The sequence below is a fragment of the Nyctibius grandis genome, chromosome 11, assembly GCF_013368605.1.
Source record: "Nyctibius grandis isolate bNycGra1 chromosome 11, bNycGra1.pri, whole genome shotgun sequence".
In the NCBI taxonomy this organism is placed as follows: domain Eukaryota; kingdom Metazoa; phylum Chordata; class Aves; order Nyctibiiformes; family Nyctibiidae; genus Nyctibius; species Nyctibius grandis.
The window spans coordinates 1,797,854-1,817,958 of record NC_090668.1 but is presented as its reverse complement, the minus strand read 5'-3'; the positions used below and the strand labels follow the sequence as shown (position 1 = coordinate 1,817,958).

Here is a 20,105-nt window from a genome sequence, read left to right as displayed (position 1 = left end):
TTGCCCCCCATTGCCCCCCCATTGCCCCCCAATTCCCCCCCATTGCCCCCCATTCCTCCATTGCCCCCCAATTGCCCCCCATTGCCCCAATTGCTCCCCCATTGCCCCACATTGCCCTCCAATTCCTCCCCCATTCCCCCCCATTGCCCCCCATTACTCCAATTGCCCCCCATGACCCCCCATTGCCCCCCAATTGCCCCCATTCCCCCCATTGCCCCTATTCCCCGCCCATTGCCCCCCATGCCCCCCATTGCCCCCCCAGTACCCTCCACTGCCCCCCCATTGCCCCCATTCCACCACCACTGACCACCTTTGCCCCCCCATTGTCCCCCATTGCCCCCCAGTACCCTCCACTGCCCCCCCATTGCCCCCCCATTCCCTCTATTGCGCCCAATTGCCCCCATTGCCCCCATTCTGCCACCACTGCCCCCCATTGCCCCCCCATTTCCCCAATTCCCCCCCATTGCCCCCCATGACCCCATTGCCCCCCACTGCCCCCCCATTGCCTCCCCATTGCCCCCATTCCCTCCATTGCCCCCCCATTGCCCCCCATGCCCCCATTGCCCCCCTATTGTCCCCTATTGCCCCCCATTGCCCCTCAATTCCCCCAATTCCCCCCCATTGCCCCCCCAATTGCCCCCCATTGCCCCCAATTGCCCCTCAACGCCCCCTTCCCCTCCCCGAAGTCCTCCGAGCCGCCGGGGGCGCTGTGCTCGCACGCCGCCGCTCTACCCACTGGTGTGTCCCCTCGTTGGTGCGGGGAGGGCGGGGCGGCGCGGGGGGAGGAGTGACGCCGCTCTATTCCCGCCCCTCGTCGCCTCGCTAGTGCACGGCGTCCGTTTCCGGGTCGGGGCGGGGTGTAAATCGGGCCGCTCCCGCCGCCCCCTCCCAGACCCGTCGCGGCCGCCGCCACAGGAGCAGCCGCCGCCGCCTCCCGCCGCCATCCCGCCCGCCCGCCCCGGCGCGCTCCCTCTCCCCCCCCACCTCCCTCCCCTCCTCCCCGCCCTCCCTCCTCCCGCTCCGCCCGGAGCTCGCCCTTCTCCCGCCGCCGTTACCGGCGCCGCTCCAGGTAGGCCCGACCCCCCGCCCCCCCCCCCCCCCAACCCCGCCGCCTCCCGGCCTCTTTCCCTCCCCGAACCCCCCCCCTTGCCGCCATCCGGCGCCGACTTCCATAAGGGCCGCGGAGCCGCGGCCTTGCGTAGCTCCGACGCGCCGCCCGGCGCCGCCCGCCAGTCGGCCGCGCCCTCACGCCAGCCCGCGGCCTACGTGCGGCCTAGTCGCGGCCTAGGCCGCGGCCTGCGTGCGCGCCGCGCTGCCGGCGGGGCGGGGGGGGGGTGTTGGGGGGCGCTCCCGCTCCTCCCCCCCCTCCCCACCGCCCCCCCCATCCCCCCCCCGCGGGAACCGGGACCGGGGTGGGGGGGGGGGGCAGGGAGCCGCGTGCGTCACAGGGCGCCACCCCCCCCCCCCCCCCCCCCGCCGGTACCGAGCGGTTGCGGGGGGGGGACGTGGGGGGGGGGGGGCGGCATTTTTTTACCTTTTTTTTTTCTTTTTCTTTTTTGGTGTTTTTTTTTTATGTTTTTTTTTGTTTGTTTCTTTTTTTTTTTTACCGGCCGGGCCCGTTTTTGCCGCCATCCCGAGTTATTTTTTCCCCGGCCCGGTTCGCGCCGCCGCTGCCGGGGCGAGGGGGGGGGGGACACGACACACGGGCCCGGCTCGGAGCCGCCAGCCCCCCCTCGATGATTCGGATGTTTCCCCCTTCACATTCCCCCCGGGACCGGCCTAGTTTGGAGCCGCGATCCCGGACCGGGGATCCGACCCCCCCCTCTCCGGCTGCCGGGGTGTTTTTAGAGCCCCGGAGCCGGTTCGCTCCCCCTCCCCCCACCTCCCCGGGCCCGTTTGGGGTCCACAGCCGCCCCCCCAGCTCCTCGGGACCGAGCTGGGGCTGAGCCGCGCTCCCGGGACTCGGCAAGTTTCCCCCCCCCCGGGCTCCGGGTTCGGTTTAGAGCCGCGATCCCGGGACCGGGGACCCCCCTGGTTTGGAGGCTCAATCCCGAGCCCCGGGGGTCTCTCTGTGACCCCCCCATTCCCTCTCCCGGGCCAACGAGCCGGGATCTCCAGCCCTGGAGTTATTTTTCACCCCCCCGCCGCCACAAGGATGAGGCGGTTTCGAAGCCCCGTTTCCCCCCTGCCCTCGGGGACAGGCAGGTTTTGGAGCCAAATCCCTTCTCTGGCAACCAGTTCCTCACTCAAAATGGTCCCAGTTTGGGGATGGGGTGGGTGTTTGATGCCGGTACAGGCAGCGGGCAGGGCCCCCGGCCCTCCCCATGCACCGTGGGAGCAGGCAGGGCTGCCAGATGGAGGTAAGGAGAAGTTTGGGGGGAAGTTTTGCTGCGGAAGAAGCTCGTTGGGAGGCTGAATCGGAGCAACTGGCTCCTCGCCGGCCTCGGCCCGTCCCGCACGGCTTCGCTTCTCCCTTTGCGTAACCCCCCGGCAGGTTTGGCCGCCTCCTTTTGTCGGTCCCGTAACCGACCCAAGCTCGTTGGACTGGCAAAACCGCTGCCAGGAAAACAAATTAATGCTAACGAAAGCGAACTGGGACGCTGAACTGGTGGGAGGAGGAGGAGTGGGTTCGGAGCTGGAGAGACGACGGCGGGTGCCAGCAAAGCTCCTGCCACCTCCGGTGAACCGGGAAACTCGTAAACAACCGACTCGTGGGCTCGGTTCTAGACTCTCCTCCTCGTTCTGCCGCTGCCGGGCTCCGATCCTGAGCCTTTCTGTCCAAACTAGGCACCTTTTTGGACCCGATGGGCCGTCGGGCTGAGTTTTGTGGAAGCCGGAACTCCTCGTTACAGCAAAAAACCTTCCTGTGCCAGCGACTTCCCCTTAAAAGAGCATTAACCAGGAGCTTGGCACCGTCCCCTGCCGGATTAATCCCCCTGCCCTCACCCCGGCTGCTTCTTTCCCTGAGCTTGGTTAAACTTTGATGGGGCGGTGACCAGCCAGATTGATTAAAAAACAATCTGAAATTTAGCTTATTTAATTTATTTTTCAAGTTAAACGAGCGCCGTGGCCGGTGTTTTGCAACTGCTGCCGACTCGGGCCGCAGGTTGGTTGAAACCTGATCGCCTGCTCATGTGGCCTTATCTAGTTTTGAGTAAATCAACTTGGAAACTGGTCTGAAAAGTCTCCCCACGCCAGCTCAGGGCACAGAGGAGTTGTTACATTTTATTTTTCTCCCCAACCCGCGCTCCCCAAGTGGGTTAAACCGAAGGGAAGCAGGGCAGTCGCTCCATCTGCGTGTCTACACGCAGCTACGGAGGAAACCTCCTAATCTAGATTAAGACAGGGGGGTTTCCAAGTAGGCACGAGTTCCTTGGAGCTGTAGGTGAAGCCTCTGCGAGGAGCGGGGCTGGGAGGAGGCAGGGGGTGAGCGAGACCCTCGTGGCTCTTGATGCAGGTGGGATTGTGCCAGCGCAGCCCTTGGAAAACTCCTGGCAGAAGGGTGAGGCCAGGGGGGAGCTGAACCGCTGCGGATCAGCTCTCCTGAGCGCCTGGGGAGGAGCACGGCCCTAAAACTGCCAGGGGGATACATGGGGGGAGGAAAAAAACCCCATAGGGATGTTGAGTCGCTCCTGGGATGGATCTGGAGATGCCTGGGGAGGGTCAGCACAGCCCCTCAACCACGGCCCCTCTCTCCTTCCCAGCTCTGCTCGCCCAGCGACCAAAGACCTGACCTGACAAAGCCTGACCCAAGCCAACGCAGCTCAAGATGGACACCGGTGTCATTGAAGGGGGTTTAAATGTCACGCTCACCATCCGACTACTCATGCATGGAAAGGTAGGTGGCCTCCCCGGGTGGGACGTGGGGGTCGTGTTGAAGCCCCTCCTCACCCGACACAGCCCCGTGGCAGTAAATCCGTGTCGGTGGGACCTCTCGGAGCCGCCTGGTTGTTGCAGCCATTAGGCAGCGGGGTGAGGAATGTGCTCCTTGGCACCCGGCCGGCTCCTGGCTATCTCATGACGAGGGAGGCAGCGCTTTAAAAGCGCAGCACGTCAATTAAAATAACAGCCCGGGATGGCAGCGGTGGGGGGGGGGGAGTGACCTGATGGAGAGCTCAGCTGGTGTCAGTACATCGAGGGGGGCTGTTTGGGGTCCTGAGGGGCTGTTTGGGGTCCTGAGGGGCTGTTTGGGGTCCTGAGGGGCTGTTTGGGGTCCTGAGGGGCTATTTGGGGTCCTGAGGAGCTTGGTTTTGGCTGTAAAAGGGAGTCGGGACTGGCAGAGTTTTTTAAGCACTAATTGCTGCGTTTTTTTCCGCCCCAGGAGGTGGGAAGCATCATTGGGAAGGTGAGTGAGCCCCAAACCCCCTCTCCCTGCCTCCCTCTCCCCTCCCTGCGCCGCGCACGGCCGCGCTAACGCCTCTCCCTCCTCTCCCTCTCCCCACAGAAAGGCGAATCGGTGAAGAAGATGCGTGAGGAGGTGAGTCCCGTGGGGGGTAGCCGAGGGGGGCCCGAGGGGGCCGCGGCGGCGCGGGGGCCTTGAAAGGAATGTGGAGGCAGAGCGGCGGCAGCAGACGGGAGCCGGCGGACGCGGGGCATGCCGGGAGGCGTAGGCAGCGGCGGGCAGGAAGCCGAGGAGGCTAAGATGGCTGCCGAGGGAGGGAGGGGAGGGAAGGAGGATTCGTCACTGCTGGGGGATCCCGCTCACCCCACGTGGGTTGTGGGGGGGGGGTGGCCGTGGGTTGGTGGGGGGGGGGCCGGGAGCCCTGACGGCCGCTGGCTTTCCCTCCCGCAGAGCGGTGCTCGCATTAACATCTCAGAAGGGAACTGCCCCGAGCGGATCATCACCCTCGCCGGCCCCACCAACGCCATCTTCAAGGCTTTTGCGATGATTATTGACAAACTGGAAGAGGTGGGTGTGTGAGCCCCCTCCCCGCCCTGCCTGCAGAGCCCCCTCCCCTGTCTGCAGGCATCCTGTATCGCTGCCCCCCGATAAATTTGAGCGCGCTGGGGGGTCTGGAGCGCGAGGGAAGACTCTCCCCTGGGGATGAGCGGGCAACTAGCACTAGGACAAGAGGACACAGCCTCAAGCTTGGCCAGGGGAGGGTCAGGTTGGACAGTAGGAAGCATTTCTTCTCAGCAAGGGTCATTAGGCACTGGAAGGGGCTGCCCAGGGAGGTGGTGGAGTCACCATCTCTGGATGGGTTTAAGACAAGCCTGGCCATGGCACTTAGTGCCCTGGTCTAGTTGCCATGGTGGTGTCAGGGCCATGGTTGGACTCGATGATCCCTGAGGTCTCTTCCAGCCTGGTTGATTCTGTGATTCTGTGTGAGCAGCAGCACGGGCTGGCCGTGTTTTCCCCGCAGAGCCTGATCTTTGCCCAGCTCTGAGCAGGGTCAAGGTCCAGGTAGTGCCACTTCCCCGTGTGCGCTCAGCCGGCCTTGAGTGCCAGAACCCCACGGGGACTTCCCTGCACCAAAACCACCCCGTGGCCACTGGTTAAACAGCTTAAAACAGAGAAGGGCTTTGAAACTCCCCTGGCTTTGCTCGTCTTCCGGCGTGGCCGTGCTGGTTCCCCTTTGTCACACCTTGGGGGGGCGGTGGGGACTTGGCTCCGGCCCTGCTGAGGAGGGGACCTGGGGCTGAAGGAGGAGCTGCGTTGTGCCCCTTGGTGACTTCCAGGGGGATGTTGATCCTGGATAACCCGGATCCTGGCTGCGGGCGTTCGAGCCTGCTCAGGGCCGTGGTGTGGAGGAGTTTCCCATCCCGCTTCGCATCGTGTGGAAGGTGTGAGCGCTCCTCGCCTGGCATGGGGCAGCGCTCTCACCTCTCCTGTGGGGGTAAAATTCCTGTTACCCTTCAAATTCAGGACCCATCCCTGCGAGGAGACAGCCCAGTGCTGGCACATCTCTCCCCAAGGCCCCTCTGCTCTCGCTGCTGCCTTAAAGGCTGCTGAGCCCGGAGAGCCGGAGTCCCCCGAGGGCTCCCCGGCCCCGCGTGGCTCCTGCCTGCCGGCGCCCTCAGCGCTTGGCTCGCCCTTAAAGCTTTTATTTTAGTAGGTCAGTTGAGCCGTGGCCTTGGGCCTCCCCTCCCCCTGCCAGCACATGACCGCTCTAATCAGCGCCCGGCTTGTTTTTTTTCCCCCCTGTAGCCACTCCCACCCTGATCCCCCATTAAAACGGGAGGCTCTGTGCTGAACTGGGAGCTGTGGGGCACACCGAGCCCCCAACCAGCCTCTTGTCCCCCTCCAGCACTGGCACAACCAGTTCCCATTTGGCTGTGGCATGACCCAGCTGGTGCTTCTGCGCTGCGCTGGTGGGGGGTTAAACCCCCATTTTCACAGAGACAACGGTTTGATTTCTTTCTCCTTCCCCAAAATGTGGCCCTGTCCCTTCTGGGCCGCTAACGAAGTCCTGGGAGATAGCACAGGGATTGCCCCGGGGTCACCTTGGTGTGCCCATGCCAGCGTCATCCTCGCCGTCCCTCTGCCGGGCACGTCGCCTCCCCGCGTGCCCTTCCGGCGAGGGCACCGTGCCCAGCTCACCCCTCTGAGTAACTCCTCTTCCTCGCAGGACATCAGCAGCTCCATGACCAACAGCACAGCTGCCAGCCGGCCCCCGGTCACCCTCCGGCTCGTGGTCCCCGCCAGCCAGTGCGGTTCCCTCATCGGGAAAGGAGGCTGCAAGATCAAAGAGATCCGAGAGGTGCGTGTTGGCTGCTCCGAGGAGGAGGGGGGGGGATGCCCAGGATCCGGGTGCCTCCTGGGGGGGCAAATCTTTGCGTCAGCCCCCGCCCCGGGTGGTACCACATAGCAGAGACGTGGCATCACTGCACGGTTTTAGAGCTCCTCGTATTTTTAGTGCTTGTGAAACTGAGACTGGAGGCAGACCCTCCCCTTCCCAGCACTGGAGACACCTGGGTTCCTGCTCCCCCCCTTCCCCACGCTCTCAATCCCCCCCAGTCCCAGTGTTTTCCCAGTTGCTGGAAGGGGGACAACGCTCTGCCAGGCGTGTGCCACCCTCGTAATGCCACCGAGCGCTGCTGGGGGATTAACTCTGCCCAGCTCTGTTGGCTGTGGGACTTGGGTTACAGGGAAAGCTGCCACCCAGGTCCCCCCTCTCCTGCCCCATGCTCCCCGTGACCAAATTATTTCCAGCTAGGATTAAAGGATTTTATTTTGGGGGGAAAGGAGGAGCAGCGGGGGGGTCAGTTTTGGCTACGTACAACCCACCCACGGGGCTCCTCGCTGAGGTCACAGCCATCCCTGTGGGCTCTGAGCTCTTATTTTTAACATCCACTTTGGCAGAGCACGGGGGCACAGGTCCAGGTGGCAGGGGACATGCTGCCCAACTCGACCGAGCGAGCCATCACCATCGCTGGCATCCCACAGTCCATCATCGAGTGCGTCAAACAGATCTGCGTCGTCATGCTTGAGGTAGGGCCTCCCCCCCCCTCCCCGGGGCCTGGTCGCTCGGGGGGGGCACGTGTGGCACAGGGATCCCCGCTGCCCTTGGCAAGCCGCGGCCCTCGCTGACGAGTGGAAACTGCTGAGGGTGGAGAAGTGGCTGCTGGTGGAGGGGGGGATAAAGGGGATTAGAGCCTCGTCCAGGTGAGGCTTGGAGCTGCTTAAAACCGGGGTCGAGCCAGGCCTTGTAGAGCTGCTCACTGGCTGTGGGTGTTGTCAGTGGCTCTGCAGTGACTTGTGGTGCCCAGCGCGGTGACACCGCTGTCCCAACCCTCGTGCACTGTTCTGCTCCCCCAAAGAAAGAGGATTGCTCTGCATCCTCCCAGACCTCTGATTTTTAACCCCAAAGCGGGGTGTGGGGTGCAGGGAAGGGGGATTGTGGGTGCCAGCAGCGCTCGGTGCCTGACTGCCCCTCTCTACCTGTCACCCAGTCTCCCCCGAAGGGCGTCACCATCCCGTACCGACCCAAGCCATCCAGCTCTCCCGTCATCTTTGCAGGCGGTCAGGTAAGGCCTCTCCTCTGCTCCTGGGGTGTGGGGTGGGCAGAGGAATGGGTGGGGGGGGGTGTCTTAATGAGCTGCCAGCGTGCATCAGCCGCTCTGCGTGCCCGTCACCCACGCCGCCTCCTCCGGCCGAGAGCGGCTCCGTTGGGCCTCCGAGCCCTGCTCCGAGCCTCCCTCGCTGAGGGATGGGAGGGGGCAAGAGGTGGGATGGAGAGGGGGCCAAAAGGGCTGATTTGGAGAGGAGGGGGGTGCTGGCAAACATGCCTGGAGTTAACTGGCCAAAAAAAACCCACCCCATCCCAGTGTGGTGATGGTGGTGGGGGGGGATTTGAATCGAGAGACTCCAGGTGCCAACTCCTGGCTCTGCCCCTCGGCCTTGGGCTTGCTCTGAGGACTCGGGCATGGCCCGTTGTGGGTGACTGGCCCAGAGGGTTGGGGAGGGGGTTTCTCTGCTCTCCGGGGCTGGCTCTTGGGGTGTGAAGGCCTGTAGGGTTGGGGGGGGTGGGGAAAGGCTTCGTCTCGCACGAGGGGAGGGTGTCAGATAGGAGTAGCCATCAGGTGCTGTGGGATTTAAGTCCCTCCCGTGCTGAGCTGATCCAGGGGAGTCACTTGCCACCGAGCTGGGTTACGGGTGACAGAGCTCCCTCAGGGTCCTGTCTGCTGAGCCCTGAAGCCCCCCAGCCCCCTTTGGGGTGGTGGTGATGGTGGGGGGGGGGTGGGTGCTGGCTGGGTGTCCTCACCCACGCTCCCACCCGAGCTGCTGGGCCAGCAGGAGGCTGAGCCCCGGGTTAACGCTGGGAGGAAACCTGGCCACCTCGTGCGACCACATCCATCGGGGAGAGCCCCCTCGGGGGTGGGCTCCAGGCAGCCCCCCCCAGCTGGGCCAGGGAGGGTCTGGCGTTATCAACAGAGGCCTCGGTAGGCAGGGAAGGGGGTAGCTGTGCCGCTGGCCTCCCTGAGAGCCAGGCCTCACTCTGCTCTTCCCCTGCCATGCTTGTTCTGGGGGGGACGGACCTGCCGTCCCCTTCCTCGCCTTGGCCGCCCCCCCCTCTCCCAACCACCCCTTGCCCTCCCTGCCTCCTCCCCTCCCTCAACCCCATCAGCCCCCCCCGCCTCTCCGACAGCTTCTCCTGCCGCTCTGTGCCCCGGGGGGGACGTGCCTGGCCGGTACATCCGTGCCCCCCCCCTAAAACCCTGCGCCTCTTGCCAGCGGAGGGCCGTACCGTGCGGCCCCCTCCCCGTTAGAGCAGTGAGGAGCAGGCTTCCCCACAGCCACGCATCTTTTCCCTCCCCTTCCCTTTCTTCTCCCCCCTCCCTCCTTCTCTTCCACCCCCTTTCCCCCTTGGCCCAGGGCCGCGGCCAGCCCCGATGCAGCCGTCCGGGCCCCGCTCCCGGTGATGTTGCTCTGTCTTTGCAGCTCAGAGTCGTGCGTTAGAGCAGGGTTTAGCCCTCAAAAAAAAAGAAAAGAAAGAAAGAAAGAAAAAGGCAAAGCTAATGTCGATGTGACTTAAAGTTTCGGATTGACAGCCCTGGAGACTGAAGTCCTCTAATTTATCCACAGGACAGGTACAGCAGCGGCAGTGCGAGCTACCCCCACACCGCCCCATCCATGTGCCTCAACTCTGACTTGGAGGGACCACCTCAGGAGGTGAGAGGGGAGTTCAGTCTCCACGGCCCGTTCAATCCTTGGCCTCTTTGAGACTGCCAACAAGGGTGGCATCCTTGTCCTTGTCCCCCCCCACCCCAAAACCCCCCACACCCCCCCCCCACCCCACCCCAACCCACCCCATCAAACGGTGGCTTTTTGTGCTGTGGACTCCTGTCCACTGGGAACTGGACTCTGAGCCCACCAACCTCTCCTCACGCAGGCCACCCGGCAGCCACTGCATGGCAACGAACTTGGGCCAATTCCAGCCTGGGCTGCAGTTCTTCCGGTGACCTGGAAGTGAGGCTGTGTACCCCCCTCTCCCCTACCTCATCCCACCCACCCCCATCTGCCCGGCCCCCCCACTCCTTTTCCAACCCCCCCATCCCCTTTAGCCCCCCATAAACCTTAGCCAGCCAGGTCCCCCCAGCCAGTAACTCGCCCTTTCTGGGTAGCTTCAGGAGGAATCTGAAGTCTGTGGCTGTCCCTTAACCTCAAGACATGGAATTGTGGCAGGTCAGGCACTCAGCCTTGTTCCCACCCACCCACCCCCCCACTCCAAACGCCTCTCTTTTGCCTTGTCTAGCCTTGGTAGCCAGCTCCAGCATTTAGCTTGCCCAGCAACGTTTTCCTAGGCGTGCGGAAGTGACGAGAGGACTCGGAATGGGGACTTTTTTTTTAAGGGGAGGGGGAGGAAAGGAAAAGTTGCTGCTGGGCTGGGGGGAAAGGAGGGGGCTGGGAGCTAGCAGGGCTGGGGGGGCTTTGGAGATCTTCCCCTGTCGGCGAGGCGGGGGGCGCAGGGCTAGAAGCATTGTCGGCCTCCACCACACCATACATCTTCATCAAGATCCCAGCCCTTCTGGTTGTGTTGGTTGTTTTTTTTTGTTGTTTTTTTTTTTTTTAATCAATCTGCCACTTTTTTTTGGGGGGGACGGCGCCATCCTGTCCACTCCCTCCCCGTAACCGCCACGTTCGAAGCCAATTTGAGTCACCGCCCGTCTAGAAATTGCTTGTTACAGCATTTATCCGTCCCCATGCCTCTCCTTGCCCCACTTCCCTCGCCCCGGAGAACTCTCCACCTTGGCTCTCTGACTTCCTGGCTAGTTGAAATCTGTCTGTCCCTGGGTGGCTGTCCGATGGTTGTTAATAGGACTCTTTTCCTCCTTTTGTAGGCCTATACCATTCAAGGACAGTATGCCATTCCACAGCCAGATGTAAGTTTTGTTTACAACTTCTTGTCTTGAAAATCCACCCTCTTCCTTCCCACCTCCCTGCCAAAATTTGCTCCGGGCTTTCTCCACTCGAGCCCTCACCTTGGGCCTTCGATGCTCGAGCCGAGCTCCCCCCCAAAAAACTCAACCTCCCTTCGATTTGCCCTCTTGCAGCCACCTTCACCTCCTTTTTCCTTCCCCCACCTCTTTCCCTCCTCCTATATATATATTTTTTTTATCTTCCAACCCACCTCTCCCCAGCTTGGCATTTCACACCAGCTCTGGCTTTTCCCCCCTCCTCCTGCCCCTTTCCTCTTGAATTTGGCACAAGCCCATCAAGAGAAAACCAACCCCAGAACATGATGGGTCAGTGTCTCCGTGGTTCTCCTGGGGCAGGGGACAGCTGGCTTGGCCAGTGGTCGCTGGTGGCACTCTGGGGAGGGGCTGGGGGGGGTTTGGGGACCGTTTGGGAGAGGAGTGACAATCCCAGGGCGCTCTCCTGGGGGACACCACCATCCTCTGGCACCCATGCTCATCCCTAGGCACGTTGCAGACTCGGTGGGGGCCGATCTCAGCTCCTGGCACCCTTAGAGCAGTGAGGGCCGGGGGGCTGGGACGCGCCAGGCCAGGGAGGAGAAGGGTTAGGAGGGAAGCTGGGCTAGAAGAGGGACTCGTGGGGCTGATCCGAGCCGGGCTCCATCCCCACCTCCCCTCTTGGCACTCCTGTCCCCCCCTCTCCGCCGCTCCCCACGTGGTGTGGGGTGAGCCCCCCGCCACCTCCTCTCTCCTCTCTGCTTCTCTCCCTGAGCTCCTTTCACCCCTCGCTTCACCGCAGGGTGGGCACAGCCCCTCTCCCAGCGCACCTTGGCCTGGCACCTTCCTCCTCAGGGTGGACGGAGGGGCCGAGGGGGGGGATCTTGATGCCACTGGCAGTGTCTGTGTTGGTGTGTGTTGTGTGAGTCCTTGCCCCCCCTTGGGCTTGGGAAATGGCTAACAGCAGCCTTTCTCTTTCTCTTTTTTCTTCCCTTCTCCTCTCTCCTGTAGCTGACCAAGCTGCACCAGTTGGCAATGCAACAGTCCCACTTTCCAATGTCTCATGGCAACACTGGATTCAGTGGTATGGAAACTCCTCCTCTCTCCTGTACTCTAGCGTGGGCCCGAGGCCAGGCCGGAGCCGCCGCTCGGCTCCTCGCTCACGGGGCCTCCGCTGGGTCTCGTGCTCTCAAAAAAAACCCAAAAACCTCAACAAAACATTCCCCCCATGAGCTGAGCCCGGCCAGGTAACGATTTTTTTGTCGTCATGTCTCAGGGGGCAACTTGGTACTGGCCTCTACGAGTCCAGGGGGGCCACAGAGGGTAGAAAACCCACCTCAAAACCACCCCACCGAGCAGGCAGGGCCTCCGTGCTGCTTTCCTTCCTCTTCCCCAGCTCTGCCAATGCACCAGGAGACCCCCCCCGACCCGCAGCACCCTCTCTCTCCCCTCCGGCTCCTCCAGTCCTGAGCAGGCAACTGTTGAGTCGTACCAAATTCGCTGTAGATCTGCTAAGATAGCTAAAAAAAATTAAAAAAAAATTTAAAAGTACCCATTTGGGGCTCTAAACTTGAGACAGCCAAACTCATTGTCACTTGTATCTTAACAGGCATTGAATCCAGCTCTCCAGAGGTGAAAGGCTATTGGGGTAATGATGAAAAAACCAAAATCTGTAGTTATTCTATTGTGTATTAATCCTGCCCGGGGTCTCGTTCTCCCTGTTAAACGCTGCCCGCCTTTGTGCACGGAGGGGAGGGGAAAGGGGGGGTCGAGGGGAGCCTTAGGAGGGCCGCAGGTAGCCACTGGCTTGGTTTATGTGCCCCAGGAGACGTCAGCTGGACAGTGGAGAGCAGCAGGGCTCGCTTGTGCGGTGCCTGACGCTGGTAGGGACCCCCCGGGCCCCCCTCGCTTCACCCCCCAACCGTGTGCTGGGGTGGGGGGCGATTCCCCCCAGTCCCACTGCCCGAGGAGCTGCTGGAGCCCCTGGTTGCTGCTGGTGAGGTTGGGGACAGCACCACGTTAACCCCTGAGGCTGTCCCTGTGTCCCCAGGCTGCTTTGCCCCTGGTGAAGCCTTGGGGTGAGGTCTTGAGGCTCCTGGGGTGAGGTCTTGAGGCTCCCACTGCTCACGAGCTAGAGAGAGGGGGGGAAAACCATTTAAAACCAGTTTAAAAATCTACTTAATCACTCGGCCCCATGTGTGACATGAGCAGCCTCGCAGTGCCCGTGCTGGCTGGGGTAGCACTGCCCTGTGGGGCTGTGGCAGCGAGGAAGAGGAGGAGGAAGAGGAGGAGGGGGGTAGTGTAGCCCTCTGCAGCTGGTAACAGCGGGCAGAGGAGCCCCCCTGCCATGAGAGTGCCCAGCTCTGGGACTGTCCTGCCTGGAAGGAAGATGTGGTGGTGACATTACGAGGAGGGGGACAAAGGGGAGAGAAATTAAGGGGTGAGGAGGAGATGGGGAGGGGAGGAAGCAGGGAGGAGGAGGAGGAGGGGAGGGTTGGAATAACCTCACAGCTTGCTCTGCCCTCCCCTTCCTTGTTTTAAAACCGTCTTCGAGGGAGCCGTGAAGCCGGTGGCAAACGTTTGCCTGCTGCTGGCGTGTCTGTGCTGTGCCCCCTCCCCGCCCCGCCGCCCCCCCCTCAACTTCTCCTGCTTTGTCTCTCTGTCTCCAAGCAGGTTTGGATGCTTCTGCTCAAACCACCTCTCACGAACTCACCATTCCAAATGATGTGAGTATCCATGTGGGATCCAGCCCGGAGCGGGCAGGGAGGGGGGTGGGCAGTGGGCAGGCAGCTGCCCCCGCGTCCCTCTGGGTCACAGGGATCTGCCCCTCCTTTTCTTCTGACAAAACAGGGTGTGGGGTTGCCTGGTCTTGACTCCAAAGCTGCGGGAGGGCTCGTAGCTGCGCCCCAAACCACCTCCTTGGGCCACTTGTGCTGGCACAGGGTCCCTTCTCCCCCTTCCAGCTACATTTTAAGGGCAAAACCCCCTTTCTCAGCCCCTTAAACCCCCCAGGACGTGCCAGCCCTGACCCCGTAGGGCACAGACACACTTTTAAGGCTGAAAACCCCCTTAAACCCCCCAGGGGCACAGACACCCCTTTAAGGCCAAAAACCCCCTTCTCAGCCTCTTAAACCCCCCAGGAGGTGCCAGCCCTGACCCTGTGGGGCACAGACACACCTTTAAGGCTGAAAACCCCCTTAAACCCCCCAGGAGGTGCCAGCTCTGACCTCATGGGGCACAGATACACCTTTAAGGCTGAAAACCCCCTTCTCAGCCCCTTAAACCCCCCAGGATGTGCCAGCCCTGACCCCATGGGGTACAGACACACCTTTAAGGCTGAAAACCCCCTTCTCAGCCCCTTAAACCCCCCAGGAGGTGCCAGCCCTGACCCCGTGGGGCACAGACACCCCTTTAAGGCTGAAAACCCCCTTCTCAGCCCCTTAAACCCCCCAGGAGGTGCCAGCCCTGACCCTGTGGGGCACAGACACACCTTTAAGGCTGAGAGGCCCCTTTAACCCCCCAGGATGTGCCAGCCCTGACCCTGTGGGGCACAGACACACTTTTAAGGCTGAAAACCCCCTTCTCAGCCCCTTAAACTCCCGTGGAGGTGCCAGCCCTGACCCTGCAGGGGACAGACCCACCTTTAAGGCTGAAAACCCCCTTAAACCCCCCAGGAGGTGCCAGCCCTGACCCCATGGGGCACAGACACACCTTCAAGGCTGAAAACCCCCTTCTCAGCCCCTTAAACTCCCCTGGAGGTGCCAGCCCTGACCCTGTGGGGCACAGACACCCCTTTAAGGCTGAGAGGCCCCTTTAACCCCCCAGGAGGTGCCAGCCCTGACCCTGTGGGGCACAGACCCACCTTTAAGGCTGAAAACCCCCTTAAACCCCCCAGGAGGTGCCAGCCCTGACCCTGTGAGGCACAGACACACCTTCAAGGCTGAAAACCCCCTTCTCAGCCCCTTAAACCCCCCAGGAGGTGCCAGCCCTGACCCCGTGGGGCACAGACACCCCTTTAAGGCTGAAAACCCCCTTCTCAGCCCCTTAAACTCCCCTGGAGGTGCCAGCCCTGACCCCGTGGGGCACAGACCCACCTTTAAGGCTGAAAACCCCCTTCTCAGCCCCTTAAACTCCCCTGGAGGTGCCAGCCCTGACCCCGTGGGGCACAGACACCCCTTTAAGGCTGAAAACCCCCTTCTCAGCCCCTAGGACGTGCCAGCCCTGACCCTGTGGGGCACAGACACACCTTTAAGGCTGAAAACCCCCTTAAACCCCCTCAGGAGGTGCCAGCCCTGACCCTGTGGGGCACAGACACCACTTTAAGGCTGAAAACCCCCTTCTCAGCCCCTTAAACCCCCCAGGAGGTGCCAGCCCTGACCCCGTGGGGCACAGACACGTGACAGGGGAGGAGGAGGAGGAGGATGGTTTGACACTCTCAGCGCTTCACCCCCGCTAACGAAGCCCCTTCTCGTCCCCCCCCAGTTGATTGGCTGCATCATCGGGCGTCAGGGCGCCAAGATCAACGAGATCCGCCAGATGTCCGGGGCGCAGATCAAAATTGCCAACCCGGTGGAAGGATCTACTGACAGGCAGGTTACCATAACTGGATCTGCAGCCAGCATTAGCTTGGCCCAGTATCTAATTAATGTCAGGTAAGCCTCCGCTTAACGAAGCTCCGTGGGTCGGGGGGGGGGTCTGACACTCACCCCGGGACCCTCCTCATGCCCCGACGCGTGATGGGGAGGGATTTTCTTCCCCATTTATTTTCCTTTTCCCCCCCTTTTCCTTCCCCCACCCTCTGCCTGCTGTCCCATCCTCCTGCTGCGATCGCCTCCCGCTCTGTAGGGTAACTAGTCTGGCCATGGGGCTACTGGTAGCCCGTGGCTACTTCAGAGCAGCGAGGGCCGTGCCGTTTGTGTGGTGTGAGGGGTTTTTTTTTTGTTAGTGGGGTGCTGGAGGAGAGGGACTCCCCTGGGTCTGCTCGTGGGGATCCTGAGCTGGGATCCCCAGGGCGAGCAGTTGATGCTGTGGTGGCTCCCGGGGCCAGCTGGCTTCCCCACGGGCTGGCCACTTGCCGCAGTGGCTATTCAGGACCCGTCTCACCGTGGCACCCCACAAGCCAGGCTGGGGGTGACCCCCCCCAACCCCTTCCCTGGCCCTCAGCCCATGGGGCTCTGGATGGAGGACAGGAGCTGGGTGCCCCCCCCTGAGCTGGGGTGAGGAGCTGGGTGCCCCCCTGAGCTCGGGACAGGAGCTGGGTGCCCCCCGGGCTCGGGACAAGAGCTGGGTGACCCCTGAGCTTGTCACCTCCCTGCAGTGACACTCAGGTGGCCCTTAGGTGGCCCAGCACCCCCAGCCCGCTCTGGGGTGGGAGCAGAGGAGAAGCCACCCACCATCTCCCTCTCTTTTTTTCTGGTTGTGGTGAGGTGCCCAGCTCCGAGGGCGCAGGCACAGCCTGGCCGAGCCCAGGGGGTGCCCGGGGGGTCCCGCTGTGTCTCGGGGGTGACGCCACCCTTCGTCCCTCCCCTCCCTCCCTCCCCCCTTCCCTCCCCAAGCGCCTTTACACCGTTTGTCCTGTGCTTTCCCTTTTTCTCCTGGTGTTTCCCTTCCACCCACCCGTATATTTTTTTTTTTTTCTTTTTTTGTTCCTTTTTTCCTCTGTTACAGTTTAGAAACCGCTAAACCCTCCTCCCAGGCAGCCTCCGCCACGATCCCTGACCACCTCAGCATCAACCTCTCTCAACCCTCCACCCCTTCTTCTTCTTCTTCTTCTTCCTCCTCCTCCACCACCACCCCCTCGCTCGCCTCCGCGGCGCCCTCCGAAGCACCCGCCAGCCTCCCCAACCCTCTTCCGACCGCCCCTTGTGTCTCCAGTCTGCTTGGCATCAAACCCGTCCCTCTCCTCGCTCTAAATGTCCTCTCTGCCGCTAAGGCCGCCTCCGCCCCCGCCGCGCCGGGGGCCACTAACAAACTGAAGGCAGAAAAACAGAGATTTGCTCCTTACTGAGACCCTGCTGGGGGGGTAGAGGGACCCGTGGGGCGGGGGCAGCACGGGGACCCCGGAGAGGAGACTTGGAACAGCAAATTTCCTCTTTTTCCTTATTTTTTTCCTTAATTTTTCCCTTTTTCCTTATTTTTTTCCTTCTTTTTTTTCCCCTTTTTCCTTAATTTTTTTCCCCCTTTTTCCTTCTTTTATTTTTCCCCTTTTTCCTTCTTTTTATTTTTCCCCTTTTTCCTTCTTTTATTTTCCCCTTTTTCCCCTTCCTTATTATTTTCCCCCTTTTTCCCCTTCCTTATTTTTTTCCCCTTTTTCCCCTTCCTTATTTTTTTCCCCTTTTTCCCCTTCCTTATTTTTTCCCCCTTTTTCCCCTTCCTTATTTTTTCCCCCTTTTTCCCCTTCCTTATTTTTTCCCCCTTTTTCCCCTTCCTTATTTTTTCCCCCTTTTTCCCCCTTCCTTATTTTTTCCCCCTTTTTCCCCTTCCTTATCTTTTTTTCCCCCTTTTTCCCCTTCCTTATTTTTTTTTCCCCCTTTTTCCCCTTCCTTATTTTTTTTTTTCCCCCTTTTTCCCCTTCCTTATTTTTTTTTCCCCCCTTTTTCCCCTTCCTTATCTTTTTTCACTCCACTCTGAGCTCCTGGAGCCTGTTGCCGGCCCACAGCCGCTCCTCCCCGTGTCCCAGCCCAGCCTGGGGTCGATCCCACCCCCGCTACCTTCTGCCATCGCTTATTTTTATTTTTTCCTCCCCTTTCCCCCTTTTTTTCCTCTCCATGGGGGGTTTTGGGGTGGGGGGGTTATTCCTGGGGCGGGGGGGGCTCGCGGCACGGCCTTGTCTCTCTTTTCGTGTCTGTACCTGTAATAAAGTTGCCACGGTGAGAATCTGCTCGGCTGGATCTGTGCCAGCGGCGGGGAGGGGGCTCTGGGGGGGGCACCCTAAATTCACTGCTCCCCCCCCACCCACCCCCCCTTTAAATGTCAGGGAGGGGAGAGCAGCTTTGGGGCCGCCGAGGGGGCAGCTCCGGAGGGTTGGGGGGTGCTGGTGTCCTCCCCGCTCGCCTTGGGGACCCCCTGGCCTTGGGGACCCCCTCCCCTTGTGTGTGTCCCCCCCCCCACCCCTGCAGACCCCCCTGCTCTGCTCTGTGCTCCCCTGGGTGGGTACAACCCCCCCTCCGTCCCCCCCCTTGCTCTCTCCCTCGCAGCCATCGCTGCCTGCAGCACTTTGGGGTCACCCCCCACCCCAAAAAGCTGCTCCCTCCTGCCCTGTGGCCCCATTTTGGGGGGGGGCAAGGCACCCACCTTCACCCCCCCCCCCCCACCGCCTCCCCCCTGCTCTACTTGTGCACAAAGCCCCCCCCTGCACCCCAAACCCCTCCTCGTGTGCCCAGCGCCCTCCCTATGGGGCAGCCCTTGCCCCCCACCCCTCCTCCTCTTCCACCCCCCACCCCTGCAGACCCCTCCCCACCTTTCCAGACCTCCCCCACCCCTGCAGACCCCCTGGTCTGCTTGTGCACAAAGCCCCCCCCCCTCCACCCCAAACCACTCCTTGTGTGCCCAGTGCCCTCCCTATGGGGCATCCCTCGCCCTCCTGCCCTCTTCCTACCCCCCCCCCCCTGCAGACCCCCACCCCTTCAGACCCCCCCCCCCCCCAACCCCTGCAGACCCCCCCCCACCCCTCCAGCCCCCCCCCACCCCTGCAGACCCCCAGCTCTGCTTGTGCATAAAGCCACCCCCCCTCCTCATGTGCCCAGTGCCCTCCCTATGGGGCATCCCTCACCCTCCTGCCCTCTTCCTCCCCCCCCCACCCCTCCAGACCCCCCCACCCCAACCCCCCAAACCCCCCCCACCCCTCCAAACCCCCCCCCCCCTAATTCTCACACCCTTTTCTTCCTTGCAGGCTCTCCTCGGAGACCGGGGGCATGGGCAGCAGCTAGGGCCCCCGCCGCGGACCCTCGGCCTCGCCATCCATCTGGGTACCCCCCCTCGCCCCCCACCCAACCCCCCCCTTTAGCAAAAAAAACCCCACCCCAGGTTTTAACTTTTAGTTTGTACATTTGTTCCGTTCCTCCACGCTCGCGGCGCCCACTCGTGTCAGGTTCATTTTCTTCCTTTTTGGGTTTTTTTTTTTTGGGTTTGATTTAATTTTTTTGTGTTTGTTTTTTTTTTGGGGGGGGGGGAATTAAAAATTTTGAATTATTTTGAGGTTTTTTTTTCAGCTGTTTCAACAGGCTGAGCCCTAAATCTTAGTTTTATAAAGCTTCTCTCTTCCTCCCCACCCCAAACCCCCCCTCCCCTCACTCCAAACCCCCCCCAAACCCCACAAAAAATCCCTTTATTTTTTTTTTTGGCTCATGAAGTTTCTGTTTTTGTCATGAAATTGTCGGAGTGGAAGCGAAAACATTTCAGTTCTGTAAGGGCAGGAGATTTTTCAAAAAAACAAACGAATAAAAAGATGGACTGGAGCTTTTCCTTGTGAATACAAACTGGAGGATATTTTGGTTAATGGATCTGCCTGTCTCCGTCTTTATTTGACCCCCACCAGTGCTCCCAGTATGGCCCAGTTGGCGTTTGGGGTCCTTCTCAGGGGGTTCGGGGTCATTCTAAGCTGGATCAATCAGTGCTTGGGGGGCTGTGGTGCTCGAAAGTGGGGGGGTTTAATGTTCCAGATGGTTTCTGGGGGGTTTCTCCCCTCCCAGTGCCCTACAAACTGGTTTTTAATGTAAACCAGTATCCCAGCTGGTAGTATAATGGAAACCAGTACAGCCCTCCCCACCCCACACTCCCCTCTGGCACCTTCCTTGGCCTCACAGGGGTGAGGGGGGGAGAGCAATCCCCCCCCCCCCGCCACCACCTTCCACCCCCTCCAGTGTCCTCTGCTGCACCCAGTGCTCCCAGTTCTACCAGTAAAGGAGAGGGACCATAGCGGGGGGGGGGGGCTCAGCCCCTTATATGTGCCCCCCCCCCCCCCCCCCACTTGGGGTTTGGGGCCCTTCTAGGGGGGTTTAGGGTCATTCTAAGCTGGATAAATCAGGCCTTGGTGGGTTGTGGTGCTCCAAAGTGGGGGGGGTTTAGTGTTCCAGATGGTTTGTGGGGGGGTTCTCCCCTCCCAGTGCCCTACAAACTGGTTTTTAATGGAAACCAGTATCCTAGCTGGGGATATAATGGAAACCAGTACAGCCCCCCCCCACCCCACAATCCCCCCTGGGACCTTCCTTGGCTTCACAGGGGTGAGAGGGTGAGAGCAATCCCTCCCCACT

At 61.3% G+C, this 20,105-nt stretch overlaps 1 protein-coding gene across 12 annotated transcripts; it reads left to right on the top strand.

Moving 5' to 3' along the window:
- The first annotated feature begins 886 nt into the window (after positions 1 to 886).
- On the top strand, positions 887 to 19,355 carry PCBP2 (poly(rC) binding protein 2). 12 transcript variants are annotated; one of them, XM_068410861.1, is made up of 16 exons: positions 887 to 1,069; positions 3,705 to 3,838; positions 4,322 to 4,345; positions 4,445 to 4,477; positions 4,793 to 4,909; positions 6,570 to 6,701; positions 7,304 to 7,432; positions 7,894 to 7,968; positions 9,527 to 9,613; positions 9,834 to 9,899; positions 10,783 to 10,824; positions 11,866 to 11,938; positions 12,464 to 12,502; positions 13,528 to 13,580; positions 15,337 to 15,506; positions 18,746 to 19,355. In XM_068410861.1, the coding sequence occupies exons 2-16, from the start codon at positions 3,770 to 3,772 to the stop codon at positions 18,780 to 18,782; spliced, it is 1,146 nt and encodes a 381-aa protein (XP_068266962.1). In that variant the 5' UTR covers positions 887 to 1,069; positions 3,705 to 3,769; the 3' UTR covers positions 18,783 to 19,355. The 12 variants fall into 12 exon arrangements, with proteins under 12 accessions (XP_068266962.1, XP_068266963.1, XP_068266970.1 ...); XM_068410862.1 differs by lacking the exon at positions 12,464 to 12,502 and having other exon boundaries at positions 13,525 to 13,580; XM_068410864.1 differs by lacking the exon at positions 9,834 to 9,899 and having other exon boundaries at positions 888 to 1,069.
- The last annotated feature ends 750 nt before the right edge of the window (positions 19,356 to 20,105 follow it).